General features: G+C 37.0%; 1 protein-coding gene across 3 annotated transcripts; it reads right to left on the bottom strand.

The window, feature by feature from the left end:
- Nucleotides 1–5,229: 5,229 nt before the first annotated feature.
- Znf639 (zinc finger protein 639) lies at nucleotides 5,230–15,422 on the bottom strand. 3 transcript variants are annotated; one of them, XM_010632446.3, is made up of 7 exons: nucleotides 15,271–15,422; nucleotides 13,960–14,142; nucleotides 12,433–12,502; nucleotides 11,663–11,731; nucleotides 9,906–10,016; nucleotides 6,780–6,914; nucleotides 5,230–6,631 (listed from the first exon to the last, which is right to left on the bottom strand). In XM_010632446.3, exons 4-7 carry the CDS (start codon nucleotides 11,718–11,720, stop codon nucleotides 5,478–5,480), a joined length of 1,458 nt encoding a protein of 485 aa, XP_010630748.1. In that variant the 5' UTR covers nucleotides 11,721–11,731; nucleotides 12,433–12,502; nucleotides 13,960–14,142; nucleotides 15,271–15,422; the 3' UTR covers nucleotides 5,230–5,477. The 3 variants fall into 3 exon arrangements, with proteins under 3 accessions (XP_010630748.1, XP_010630747.1, XP_010630749.1); XM_010632445.2 differs by lacking the exon at nucleotides 15,271–15,422 and having other exon boundaries at nucleotides 13,960–14,158; XM_010632447.2 differs by lacking the exons at nucleotides 6,780–6,914; nucleotides 15,271–15,422 and having other exon boundaries at nucleotides 13,960–14,158.
- Nucleotides 15,423–15,490: the final 68 nt, after the last annotated feature.

The following is a 15,490-nucleotide window of genomic DNA, read 5'->3' as shown; positions in this document are numbered from 1 at the left end:
TTTTTTTTTTTTTTTTTTTTTTTTTTTTTTGGTACTGGAGATCAAACCCAGGACCTTGCACTTGCAAGGCACATGTGGCACCACTGAGCTAAATCCCCAGCCAGAGACAGAGTCTTGATATGTAATTTAGGCTGGCTCAAACTGATAGCCATCCTCCTGCCTCAGCCTCCTGAATGCTAGGATTACAGGTATGTCCCACCATTCCTGGCTTGCTATTTGATTTTTTGTCAGTGCTATGAGCCCTGTTAGAGGATTCTAATTTTACCTCAAAAGTAAAAAGTTAAGTTATATGTAAAATCTTGATTATAACTGTGTTGTTGCTGTTGACTTCTTTGTATATTAAAGGCATTTACAGTTCCCAGGTGCACAAGCAATGCTGAAGTGTTAGAATTTTTGGAGCTCTTAGAGATGGATTAAATGCCTTGCATTAAGGGATGTGCATGAGTCTTTGAATGGCCAAGGGCAGAATGTTATGGCTTGTATCTACATGTCCCCTCAAAGCCCCATGCGGTCATAGGGGGTGCTTTTCAGAGGCGGCTGGATCTACAGTGTGTGATGCTGGGATTGATTCATGGTGCAATGCTAGGATTAAGGGCACTGGGATTAAGGATGAGTGATTTGATTACTAAATTAGTCCACTGATTGGTTTGGCACCTGCCCTAAACCAGGTAGCCCTAGCTAGAATATAAAAGGGGCAGGAAGACGTTGCTGTTGTTGCTTGTGTCTGGTCGCTTGTTAGCTTTTGCTGTATTCTGCCTGCCTTGAACTGTTTCTCTGCAGTGCCTTTCTGCCATGCCACCCTGCCTCGGAGCCAGCCAGCTATGAACTGAAACCTCTACAAACTGTGAGCTAAATAAACCTTTCCTTGTTTAACTTTGGGTGTCAGGTGTTTTGTCTCAGCAATGAGGAAAAGTAACTAAGACGAGTTAGATCTTACATCAATCTGACGAATAAGGGACACAGAAGACAGCCATCATCTTGAGGTCACTGAACTTTCTCAGTGGCCAGCTGTCACTCTGCAGAGCCTACCTTTTCTACCCTTAATGTAAAATCTTGCTACCTTTTTGGGATGTCTTAGCTAATTCTTTGTCCAGGATGCCAAGGACCTGGAAAGAGTCTATAGAACCCCGAAACCGGGTAACAGTAGAGCATCTCCAGGTTCAATCCCCAGTTCTGGGGGAAAAAAAGAGAGGGTGAACCTAATGCACTGTCAATTACAGTTGATAGTAGGATTCCAATTCCTGATGTTGGTTTTATTAAAAAGAGGCAAGGGCTGGGGGTTTAGCTCAATGGAGCCACACCTGACTGGCAAGCACAAGGTCCTGAGTTTGATCTCCGGTATTAAAAAAACAACTAAGAGGCAAATTAGTCAATATTTCAACTGTACTATTTTTTAGTAGTAAACACTATGTAAGATATCAAAAATAGAAAATTGAATTTAGACTCGAAATGTGTACTTTTCATATTTTTTTCAGGCTATAATTCATTCAGCACTCTGAGAGGCTGAGGCAGGAAGATCGCAAGTTTGAGCCAAGCCTGAGTAACTTAATGAGAACCTGTCTCAAAATAAAAAAATAAAAAATAAGGGCTGTGGATAAAGCTCAAACCCAGTATTGTTGTAATAGCTCCCATATATATATATATTTTTTTCTTTTTTTTTTAATACTGGGGACTGAATTGGGGACCCTGCATTTGCAAGGCAGGCAGCAGCACCACTGAGCTAAATCCCTGGCCCTAATATTCCTAATTTTTAAAAAATAGTTCATTCATACAAGGAAAAAATCATCTAGGTCAGATTCATCTATTAAAAACAATGAACAAAATGCTTTTATTACATTGTGATAACAAGATAATACAAAGTAAAAAATGTTGTCACAACAGAAATTCCTTTTAAGAACTCTAGATAAGGTGGGTGTAATGTTGCATGCCTGTAATTCCAGCACTCAGAAATTGAGGCAGGAGAATCTGCGGGAGTTCAAGGCTGGCCTGGCTACCTACTGTAGTGAGTTAAAGGCCAGCCCAGAATGCATAATGTGATCCTGTCTCAGAGAGGAAAAAAAAAATCTAAATAATCACACCTGTTAAAAGTATCTGACTAAGATTACTAGATTATACAATGTTACTACTTAGTAATGTTGCTGCTTTCCTAACAGAAATTACTTTTCACAAATTTATTTTGTGTTCAGGTAGTTAGTTGCTAGTTTTAACGCTAAGTTTACCAAGGATGAATTTAATGAGGAAGTTGTGGTGACTGATGTATTAATAGGTAAAATTTTTATCTAAAATTTTAAAAAATCTCTATAATTTCAAAATAACTGATAGCTTCTTAAGTTTACAAATTGAGCAGTTTCATACAAACACATAATTTAAAAATTATATATAATTTATATGTATTTTTGTTTGTTTTGTTTTTTTGAGACAGGGTCTCACTATGTAGTTGAGACTGACTTGGAACTATGTAACCCAGGCTGGTCTCAAACTTGCAGCAATCCTCCTGCCTCAGCCTCCCGAGTGCTGGGATTATAGGTGTGCGCCACCACACCCGGCCCTGTAATTTTTTTTTTTTTTTGAGATAGGGTCTTGCTTTGTAGTTAAGGCTGGCCTTGAACTCACTCTGTAGCCCAGGTTGGCCTTGGATTCTCAGTAATCCTCCTGCCTCACCTCCCAAGTGCTGGAATCACAAGCAGGTGCCACAATGCCCCACTGTGAAATAGTATTTTTAAAAAGCCTATATATACACTTCACCTGCAATAATTTGGAAACCAACTAACAATATGCTAAGGGCCCTGTGAAGCTGAAAAATTGGTTAATATGTGATGATGCACCCTCAGAGAATCTAAAAAAGATTTTTTTTTTTTTGGTTGAGACAGGGTCTCACTATGTAGTTGAGACTGACCTGGAACTCACTATGTAGCCCAGGCTGGTCTCAAACTCACAGTGATCCTCCTGCCTCAGCCTCCCGAGTGCTGGGATTACAGGCGTGTCCCACCACACCGCAGCTAAAAATGATTAGTTAACATAGTAAAAGTGGCAGATTTATAAACAGGAAGAGGCTTTTGAGTAGCACACAAATATTTTCAAATTCTGGAGTACAGGGAAATGCTTTGGAAATTCAAAAGTAGTAATTCATTGTGATGTGATGATTGAAAAACCCAACTTGTCACTGCTGCCAAGAATGCTGTTACAGTGTAAATAAACATCCCCTTCAGTTACCTATTTTCGTACTTGAATTTGGGTTCAAGTCACACAAAAGAATACAGAGAAAATATCTGTCACTGAAGGGGGGTAAAAATCCAGTAGTTAAAAAAATTTTTTTTAGGTAGATTAATTTTTCTGAGCTCAATTAGTTAAAAAATACAGACCAAGAATTTATGGTCAATCACAGACCTATGTAAAAACTGAGCTGGGAATACTGGTGCACACCTGTAATCCCAGCATTTAGGAGGCTGAGGCAGCAGAGTTGCTGAGTTTGAGGCTCATCTCAGGTACACAATGAATTCAAGGCCAGCATGAAGTGCATAGTGAGACCCTGTCTCAAAAACCACCCCCAAAAAACACAAAAAAACTGTCACAGTAACACAAACTCAGTGAGATACGGCCTTCTGCTGCAAGTTCATTAAAAAGTACAAAATTATGTGGTTTTAATACTTGGGTTTGTCTCTTAAGTAGTTTTACTACAGTCTTTGATTACTAACACCTAATCAAACGTAAAGCAATAAAATACATTTTTAAAACCAAGGCATCACTTAATGTTTGCCTTTTTTTTTTTTGGTTGAGACTGTCTTGGCATGAAGTTTAGGCTGGGCTTGAATTATGCAGGCCAGGATGGCCTCAAAATAGCAGTGACTCCCAAGGGCAGGGATTACAGGTATATGCCATGATGCATGGTATAATTCTGCCTTCTTGATACTGCAATGCAGAACGTATGGATTGAATTGTGTTCCCCTCAAATTCTTTTTTTTTCAGAGTAAGTTCTCACTATGTATCCCAGGGTGGCCTTGAACTCCTATAGTGCTGGAATTATAGGAATGCACCTCCCACTACACCTAGCTTTTCACTTACTGAAGTACCACAGAATATGGACTTATATGGTGACAGGATTTTTATCAAATTAAAACAAGGTTGACAAGATAGGCCCTAGTACAGATGACTGACATCATTATGAAAAAAAGCAATCTGGAGAGAGACCCACAAGGAGAATGCCACATGAATAGGAAGACATCTACAAGCTAAGGAGAAAGGTCTGGAACAGATACTTCTCTCACAGCCCTCAGAAAGGAACTGACTCTAACAATACCTTGACTTTGAACATCTGGCCTTCAGAAGTGAGTTCGTGCATTTGTTATTTAAAGCTACCCAGTTTGTAGGAATTTGTTAGAGCACTCACAGAAAACTAACATAGATGGTTAACTAATTTATCATTATCAGAAGTAATTTAGACATTATCATGTCTGCAACCCCTCATCTCCCCAATCCTAACTTTATATTAACAATTTGATGTCAGAAGTTTGGGCATGCTTCATGGTTCCACACAGAAGATGAAATGTCACTAGGTAATGAAATGAGTTAGGAACTGTTTCTTTTATTGTCTGGTCCCTTACCAGTCTTCTCCCCTCCCTCCCCTCTTAAATTATTCAACATAGATGAGACTTAAAAAAAATTAAAGAAAAGCTTCCCCCAAAACTGCAGCTTTTCTTCCTACTACACTCCTGGCTTCCTACTACAGTATTATTAAAAGAATAATAGATACAGAATTTTTGATTGCTTAGTGGGCAATTCATGACTGGGAATATAAAAGGAGGTCTGGTTTCATACTAGTAGGAATATGAATAAATTTTAAAAACTTAGCTTGTGTTAATATTAAAAAGTTAATAGTATGGTTAAGAAAAAGTGTAACTCACTTTCTTTTTTTTTTTTTTGGTTTGTTTGTTTTTGGTACTAGGGATCGAACTCAGGTCATTGTGCTTGCAAGGCAGGCAGTGGAACCACTGAGCTAAATCCCCAGCCCAGTAACTCATTTTCTTAATACATGTTTCTTTGCAATTCATGAAACTGGAATACATGCAATAAACTGGATTATAGTCACTAAGAATAATTAAAACTATGAAATACCATGCATCTGAAAATATATATATTTCCCCCACCCAATTTATTCAGATAGGGTCTCACTATGTAGTTGAGACTGACCTGGAACTCACTATGTAGCCCACGCTGGTCTTGAACTCAAAGTGATCCTCCTGCCTTGGCTCCTGAGTGCTGGGATTATAGGTGTGCGCTACCATGCCCAGCTGAAAATACTATACTCAAGGTCTAATTATATACTGAAAAATGTAGCAAAGTCAAGAAAAATGGACAACAAAAAACTATTACTTTTTAAAGGCAAATCTTGTAAGTTGTGTTTAAAATCATCTATTTTAACATCGTCAGAAAGTTGAATTTATTATTTTACATAATGTCAGTAAAAACAAATAAAATAATCATGTTGTCTCATGGACTGGAAGGTGGCTTATTAATTCCCTTTCATTTCCAAACCTCATCAAGCAGTCACTACATTTATGAGGTAAGTCAGCTGAATGCTTGAAATCCAAATGAATTTTAAGATCTTCAATTTGTCCTGTTGAATATTCACAATACTGACATAAATAAATCCCTTCAGATAAATGTGAATTTAAATGCTTGCAGTATTCTAGCATACTTGAAAAGCCCTTCCCACAGTCATCACAAACATGAGGAAATATTTTAGTATGTTCAATAGCAACATGCCTGTTAACATTTGTATGAAGTCTACTCCGAAAACCACACACTTGACATACGAAGAAGTTCTTACATTTGTCAAAAGTAATTTTGCTTAAGAGGCTGTACTGTCCATGTTGTCCGTTGTTATACTTATCACTTAATTCTATTAATTTACACGCATGCTCATTTACCACGTGGCTGTGCAAGTCTTCTGGATCATTAGTTTCGTGTTCACAGAACTGACACAAGTACTGTTCATCACAGCTGTGCTCCTGGAAATGTAGATAGAGCTCACTGCTCGAGGAGAACTGCACATCACACTGCTCACACCAGTAGAGGTGATCACTGAAGTGGGTGTCGGCAATGTGCTGGCTGAGGTTCTCAAAAATGACAGTCTTATAGTCACAGTATTTACAAATGTAGGGATCCTCTTCATGTAGTTTGGCATGTTCAATCAGAAGCATGTTGGTAGAGAAACTTTCCTTGCATACTCGGCACACATTTGAATCAGTACGTTTATGCTTTAGGATCATATGCTGCTTTAAATCAGAAAAATATTTACTGTTGAATTCACAAAGTTCACATTTATAGAGGCCACTGCTATTAGCTCTCAGTAAAGGCCATTTCTGCTGGGCAGTTACATTCAAAGCATGGCTTTTGTCAAGAATTTTACAAAGTTTAGAGGGTGGCTCTTCATCAGTTTGGTCTTGGATGCTTTCCGAGGAATTGTTTTCTGTCTCTATATCATAATCCTCTGAAATTGCATGTACTTCCACAGCAATTGGAACATCTTCAGCGGTATGGACTTCTATGGGATTCTCCTCGTGAGTTTGCTGGTTGACTGATTCAGGTGAGTCACAATCTTCATCACAGATTTCAACATCTGCAGATTTTTCTGAAAAATAAAACAAACCTATTGTTATATTACTATTACTAAATAAAGTCTCTTAAATAGAACTGTACAAAAAGAAGTTTATGGCATGTACTATTTTTCCAATGATCTATAAAAAAATATGGTAATGCTGCTATTAATTAGTTCTAACCTGAAGAAAAGGAAGTGTGGTCTAGAATTCTAAGTACAGGACTGGGAACCAGGTAGTTATGATTTCTGTTTCTGGCCTTGATTCCTTCTGCAAATTTTGGTAGGTCATTTGATATCTCAGTATCTGAATCATCATCTGTAAAAAGGGATTTGGAAAAATATTTATTACTTATAGCAAAGCATTAAACATTACAAAGGACCGATTTTTTAAAATCTAATTTTGAATTACAGTAGGAACTGAGGTTTTAGATGTAGCCATAAAAAAAGATGTTATCTATATACCCGACAAAAAACATCTGCCCAAGAACTAAAACAAAATCTGCCCAAATAAGCAACTACTTTTGCTTTTATCCCCACTTGAACTAGAATATATTTTTTAAATTTAGAAATTTTAACTCGAGTCTAAATAAGCCTTTATTCTCTCTGCCCAGCCTCCCTTCTTCCCAGCCCCAAAGTTAGCATGGAGAAGCTGAAATTCAGGTCAATAGAGAAAACTGGGCTTCAACTTTCTTTTTTTTGTATCAGGGATTGAACTCAGAACCTCGTATTTACAAGGCAGGCAGTGGCACCACTGAGCTAAATTTCCGGCCCTAGGCTTCAATTTTTTTTAAAAAAAATATTTTATCCAACAGTTTTACACTTTTGGAATAAATTACCAGATACAGAGAGTTCCTATACAGAACCAGGATGGTTCACTTACTATATTTAATGAATAACATATTAGTACTGATAATGATATATTATTACTAACTGAAACCCACATTTCACCCAGACAGCCTAAGCTTTTACCTAACATCTTTAGTTTGTCTCAGGATATCACATTACATTTAGTTATCATGTGTCTTTAGACTACTGATGACTGACCACTTTGAGGACTACTGGTCAGGCCTTTTGAAGAATGCCCCACTAATGATATTTATTTGTTTTTTATGATTAGACTGGAATGAGTTACTTGGAGATAGACTGCAGAGATAAACTGGCATTTTCATCACATCTTATTAAGTCACACTAGCAACATGAATTATAAGTGATGATGCTGACCTTGATCACTTGGTGAAGGTAGTACTTAGGTTCTCCATTGTAAAGTCACACTTTTACTTCCATATTCTTTGGAAGGAAATGACTATGTAGTTCACAAGGAGTGGACAGGCCAGGATTTAGCTCAGTGGTTCTACTGCCTGCCTTGCAAGCACAAAGACATGAGTTCAATCCCTGGTACCAAACAAAACAAAACAAAACAACAATTAAGGAGTGGAGAGTTACATTCCATCTCCTTGAGAGAATATATAAAATTTTTGGAATTCTTCTGTACAGAAGATTTGTCTCTTGTCTCCTTATTTAATCTCATCAGTATGGATTTAGAGTGTTTAATTTGTTATTATTTGTGTGTTTTTTTTGGTACCAGGGATCAAACTCGGGTCCGTGCGCTTGCAAGGCAGGCCACCCAACCACTGAGCTAAATCCCTGGTCCTTATGGTATTTAATTTGTACTTTGGCTTATAATTCAATGTTTTATCAAATTATTTCAGCTTTGACTGTCGTGTTGCTTTAGCATACCACTATATGCAAGTGTACATTTTATTTTCAGAAGTCTTTTTTTTTAATTCCCTATTTTCCAGCACTACAAGATGCTCCAAACTGACCAAATGTATTTCCTGCTCCAGACATGGAGTCATTTCTCCAGGACCCTTAGATTTTTGTTTGAGACAGGGTCTTGCTATGTAGTCCAGGTTGGCCTCAAACTAGCAATGATACTACTCCTGCCTCAGCCTTATTAGTGCTGGGACTTTAGGTGTGTACCACTATGCCTGGCTCCTGGCTTCTTTTAGTTAGGAATGGTACTATAAATCATATATTCTCTGCTACTGGGGTATTATTTCATTTAAGCTCTCTTTGGTAACAAAACAAAAAATGTGTGTGTATATTATCATAGATATATGCACATACCTGTCTACATTTCTATTACCTAAATCTATAATTAAACTAAGCATAAGTCCATACTGATGTTTCTCACTCTAGCATATTTTTTCATAGTTTGTGTTTTTCTGTGCTTATAACAGGAGCCCAGAAGAATGAGGAGTGTCAGTGTTCTAGAGAAATAACTACCAGTTATCTATTTATCTAATGCTCTAGAAAAGAGAAGTCAAAAGAAAACGCAAGATTAAGAAAGAACAAAGCACCCTCTGTTCTTTTCTTCAATTAGTCCTTTAGACCAAAAGTTACAGCAAGAGTAGAAGAACTGTGGATAATACTATTCATTTGGGAGTGGGGGTGGGAAATGAACTCAGGACTTTGCACTTGCCAGACAGGCACAGTGCCACTGAGCTACATCCCTGGCCCAGTAATACTATTCTTAACCCTTCACCATAAATGCTCCCAACTCTGGGTCACTCCTGCTTTGCCACCAATTCCCAGCCAACTAAAAAAGATTTAGGAAGCCTCTTTTGTATTTGTATGTCCGAACAGTCTGAAATAATGTTCAAAATGAAAATTACATAATTGCTTTCTGAAATTCAAATAATCGCCTGCTTTGAAATCATCAACCCATATTTCACCTACCTTTTCAAATAAGGATAAAAAACAAAACAAAACATTTTTTTTCTTTTTGTGGTGCTAGGGATCAAACCCAAAGCCTTGTGCATGCACATGCTAGGCAAGCACTCTGCTACACCCACAATGAATGTAATCATTATATGCTGCAAACATGTACTAATAAAAATAAAAATAAATTACTCAACACAGAGCTATACCTCAGCCCCTGTAAAAGCAATTTAAATTTAAATTTAAAAATTTTTATTAGTACTTTTTTTGGAGGGGTACTGGGGATCGAACTCAAGTCCCTGTGCTTGCGAGGCAGGCAGCAGCAGCACTGAGCTAAATACCCAGCCCATCAGTACATATTTTAAATGCATAATGATTATATTCAGTATGGAGAGTTGGTGCATGTACATAATACATTTTAATTCTTTTTACTTTTCCCTCCCCTATAAAAGGAATTTAGGGCTGGGGATTTAGCTCAGTGGTTCTGCCGCTTGCCTTGCAAGCACAAGGACCCGAGTTCAATCCCCGTACCAAAAAAAAAAAAATAAATAAATAAAAGGAATTTAAAGAAAAATATTAGATATACCTTTATTGTCAAAATATTTTAAGTCTGGCTGTCTCATAGAACAGACACTGTAACAATGATCAGAAAAAATTCCATTGAATCCATCTGCAATTCTGCTTATTCCAGAGGAATCTAAACACAAAATGAAGAAAAAGTTCAAGCACAGCAAATATGTATAAATTTACTGACATATATTTATTTATTTATTTATTTTTGTTTTTTTTTTTGAGACAGGGTCTCACTATGTAGTTGAGACTGACCTGGAATTCACTATGTAGCCCAGGCTGGTCTCGAACTCACAGTGATGCTTCTGTCTCAGCCTCCTGAGTTCTGGGATTGTAGGCATACGCCACCACACTTGGCACTGACATATATTTTTATCGAACATATTTATTAATTTTTTTTTTTTTTTTTGGTGCTGGGGATCAAATCCAGGGCCTTACACGTGCTACATACTGACAGCTGCGCTATAGCACCAGCTCAAATTTTAATGATTTTAATGATTTTAATTATACTATATATAATCAAGTATATTTCCTTCAATGCTTAAAGCTTTTTTTTTGAGACAGGGTCTCACTATGTAGTTGAGTCTGACCTGGAACTCACTATGTAGCCCAGGCTGGTCTCAAACTCATAGCGATCCTCCTGCCTCAGCCTCCTGAGTTCTGGTATTACAGGCGTGCACCCCACACCCGGCTAAAGCTTTTATATTTCTGATCTGATACTGCCATTTAGCTTTCTTTTTTAATATTTAGCTTCAAAAGAACCATAAATTATAAACTTAAATGTAGTAACTTTGAAACATTTGCCTTATAACCAGAATTCTGCTAAATTCAAATATATAATAAATGCTGTGTTAACATCACAAAATGTTGAACTAACAGAAAGGTATGCCACATAGCGCAAAGAAAGCATAATAGTTAGGGAACATGGTCTGAGGACCAATGAAGACTTCTGAATGTAGTCCTCTCAGGTCTTGCCTGGAAAGTACCAGCAAGCAGTGGGCCAGCCTAATCTCAGATGTGAAGAATGTGTGCATGGGGTAAGCTAAAAGTTATGTCAGACTGTCTCGAGTACATATGGGAGGAGATAGCCACATTCCTCCCCACCCATTTTTTGAACCTAGGGCCTTACACATAGTAGGTAAGTGATCCGCCACTGAGTTATACTTCCAGCTCTCTTTTTCACAGGAATCTAAGTTGCCTAGGCTGTCCCTCAAACTTTTGATCCTCTTGTCTCAGCCTCCTGAATAGTTGGAATACAGGCGTGCACTACCATGGCTAGCCAAAGACCTCTGTTCTTACAGTACTAACACAGCAAAGCCAACCTCAATCAGAAATCACACAATTGCTTAATGGGAAAAAAAAGAAATTACACAATTGGAATGAAAGTTCACATATCTGAAAATAATGTATAGGGTAGTTTCATTTCCTCAATAATGTCAAATTTTTCCACCAACATTATCATTGTGTGGTAAGCACAGCTTGGAAACAGCAAGACAAAGCCCAATTATGGTACATAAGTAACTGTGCAGATCTAATTTAAAATATCTGTAACTCATGGAGTTGCAAAGATTAAATAATGTGAAGTTCTAATGGGTCCCTAGCAGATGGTAGACAAAAAGGAATATGTGTTAAGAGAATGTAAAATGTTCTCTTACCTAAAAATTGATCTAGATATTTAAATCCCATCTAATCATTTGAGAAAATGGATGGGAATAGAATTTCATGGAAATTAATCCACGAACCAACTTTAAAAAGATTCAATTATATACTAACCTGAATAACGAGAAGGGTGTAAAGTCTTCCTTTTTCTTTTTTTAGGATATTCATTCATATCTTTTCAATCTAAAAACATGAAAAAAAATTAATAAATATGGTACAAATAATAACTATTATTATTGTAAGTATTTTTCTAACCAAAGAACTTATTAAAAATAAGAAATGTATATTCCATATGATAATAAACCTTATTAAAAAAAAGCTACACAATACCTCTGTTTACATTTTGGGTTACTCTTCCAGTCAAACTTAAAGGCAGGACACTGATTTTTTTGTTTTTTGTTTTTCTGGTAGTACCGGGGATTGAACTCAGGACTTTGCACTTGCGAGGCAGGTGTGATGTCACTGAGCTAAATCCTCAGCCCAGGATAGATTATTACATTTCTTATCAAGAGAGAAATTTCTTCTCAAATGTTGATGTAATTGTGAGAACTGGATGATTATAATAAATCCTATGTGTAAACTATTTTAAAAAAGCCATTATGCCTAACAGTTCCTATAATTAGGAATATTTTTATACAGATTTCAAGCTAAAGATAGATACATTTTTTCAAAAATGTTATTGTTACAAATCTGTGCTGGTCTCATAACTTCCAGAGGGGGAAAAAAAAAAAGCATTACACATAATCTCAAAATATAATTTTCAGGAAAAAAGTTTATGGAGTCACATTCAACACTAGCGAGAACAGGTGTGGCAATCACTATACAATTAAGTTCCCATAAACTGTCATGAAGATAACTAATTAGTTTTACTACTTTTCACTTACTTGATATAATTAATATTGCTTGAGAAAAAAAATGAATTACAGGGAAGCTTCCACAGATGGTAAAAAATGCCTGTAAGTAAACATGAACAGAAGTCATATAAACAAAAATGTGGTTTATTTCTGAGATCCAAGCATACAATATCAGATCTTTAATCAATTGGAAAAGTATAAAGAATTAATTCCTTTGAGTGTATTTTACTAAATACTAAAAATTTTATGTATTTTAAAATTTGTTTTTCTTTAAAAAATTTTATATATTGATAAATATGTGAATACACATAACATTTCCCATTTCTCTGAAATGAATTTATCTTCTAAAGTTATAGCTATACCAAAACAGAAATATAAATCTGCATTAATCTAAAAAAAATCTGGATTAATATATTCAGCCACAAAGAAAGCGAACAATAAAAGCAAACACTGAATCACAGACTTGAAACTGTGAAGGTCCTTATATATTTAAACTGTTATGGCTTGTATTTAGATGTCCCTACAAAGCCTCATGTGGTCATAGGTGAGTCTTTTCAGAGGTGGCTGTAGTTATGTGTGATGCTGGGATCAAAGGTACGTGATTACTAAATAATTCCACTGACTGGTTTGGCATAATTCTGGGTATAGATAAGGGGAAGGTCATCCTGTGTGAATGCTACCTGACCTGACCTAAGGGTGTGTAGCCTGGACAGAATATAAGGGAGAGAAAGAAGGTGGTGGTCATCACTTGCTGATTCTGCTGTTTCTCCTCCTTGATGCCCCTTTGCCATGCCACCCTGACTTGGAGCCAACCCATTATGGACTGAAACCTCTATAACTGTGAGCTACAATAAACCTTTCCTCCTTTAACTCTGGGTGTTGGATATTTTGTCTTAGCAATGAGAAAAGTAACCAAGCCAGATTTTGGTACCAGTGAGGTCACTGCTATCACTGTACCTGACCATGTGATTCAGGAGCCTTTGGAACTCTTTTGTTGGAAAAGTTTGGAAAGGTTTGGAGACATTGGCTGAAGAAGCAGCTATGGGCTATGAACACATTTTATTTCATTTAATATCATATTATGCAAAATCCAACATAGCCTCTCAATCATTATTTGCTTCTTGTTATTGATTAGCAACTTGAGGCATAAACTTAAGTCAAAATTAGATACTCAGTAAGTGGGGTTTAAACAAAGGACTGATTAAATGTTTTTGGTTTGGTTTGCTTTGGTTTGGTTATTTGAGATAAGGTCTCACTATGCAGTTGAGGTTGGCTCTGAACTCATTAGGTAGCCCAGGGTGGCCTTGAACTCATGGAGATTTTCCTTCCTCGGTCTTCCAAGTGCTGGGATCACAAGCATGCACTACCTCACCTGGCTTGCACACACTATTTTTGCTGCTCCATTAAGTTGTGGATATACCAGCACTACCAGTGAAAAAATAATACGGTAATAAGTGCTTTTTTAGCTAATTAAACATTTTTCCTAATCTTTATTCTATTTCATCTTCACAACAATCCTGTGAGATACACAGAGGGACTTACTACTATCAAACTCACCTCATTTTTACTGATGAAGACACAGACTCAGGGCAGGTCAAGTCAACCGAGAAATGGCAGAACCAGGGACTACAATGCATGTTTTCTGATTCCTGGGCACTGGATTACTGCACATAAGCAAATCTTCACTGCTAAGCACTGCCACTAGCAAGCTGCCCCTTGTTTCCAGTTCTTAGTCACCAACTGGAAAGGGAAGGCAATCACGTAAAAACAAAACAAAACAAAAAAAAACTGACAACCATGACATTTATAGAAACAATACCAACATATAAAACGCCTCACTCTACATGAATAGCATTCTTTATCATTCCAATCCTGTGCATTCAATATTTTTATAAAGTTGTTTTCATCTTTTTTAAATAAACTGAAATTCCAAGACTTACTCCAAAATTCACAGGCAAAGGTTTCAGACTTTATGTTCTAAATAAGCAAAGAATATTAGAACACAAAAAGCCATTAGCTAAATTTAGGTAATCTCTTGAGAATATATTTCAAGTTTCTTAGAATTTGAATAAAAAAGAAAAGGAAATTGAACATTAAAATTGATGGTGCAAGCTCGCCTGGATTCAGAATTTCAAGTGAAAGAGGGCCTTTTTAATCAGAAAAAGGGCCTGACTCCTACTTTGGATAAAGTCTTGTTAGGTCTCCGTTTAGCATAGTGGTAAATGCTCATTCAGGACCTAAAATACCAGCCATCCTTATTTCAGCCAGTATTTTTATGGGCCTTGATTAAAAACCAGCCTTCTTCAATGCAGTTAACGTGTACGAAAGGTCCGTAAGTCATGAGCATTTGCTCGCTGGTTATCTTAAGATTCTTGAGTCACAGTGCTACCTCCTCCCCTCTAAGTACACCCATAAGGTGTGCTGCATGAGAATCATAAAAATTTTAATGAAATCACCTAAAATCCATTTACACAGAAGAACCTCTGCTAACATTCTGGTGTTTGTATATCACACTTTTTCCTGTGCTAAAGTATACATGTATATTTTACATGAAGAAAAATAGTTTTATGCCATATGAAGCATTTTTTTTTCTAAAAAAAAAAAGCATCTTACAAAACAGGTTAGCATCTTTGCACCTGTCATTTTTTCAACAAGACTGCCTCCGTACAACACCCAAGGCACACAACAGGAAGCCAGCATTTACTAAAGACAATCTTTTGAAAGGCCGTTCGTGTCAAGTAGTGTTTCCTCCTAACCAGTTATATCTTTACAGTGAAAAGCTAAAACGGAGTAAACATTTTTCACCATAAAAATACACATTTTCAGCTCTGAAAATAATCGAAGCAAATGCTTCAGAACAGCACGAACCCAGGGTATTGTACTGTAGGTCCAACTCAGTCTTTACTGAAACAGTCAATACGCATTTCAATAGCCTCGTTTCAGTCTGTACACATTTGTGTTCCTTCGCAGAGACACACTGTTTCATTTCACTCCGGTCTCTCCGCTCCACTCGGAAACCAAGGGCTCCCGGAGCCCCCCAGGCGGCCCCTGGCGACTCTGGGCGCGGGGACCCAGGCCCGCGGTCCGT

Source organism: Fukomys damarensis, unplaced genomic scaffold (assembly GCF_012274545.1).
Source record: "Fukomys damarensis isolate Sample0158 unplaced genomic scaffold, DMR_v1.0_HiC HiC_scaffold_12, whole genome shotgun sequence".
NCBI lineage: Eukaryota > Metazoa > Chordata > Mammalia > Rodentia > Bathyergidae > Fukomys > Fukomys damarensis.
The sequence above is the reverse complement of the archived record's forward strand: the minus strand, read 5'-3'. Positions and strand labels throughout refer to the sequence as shown.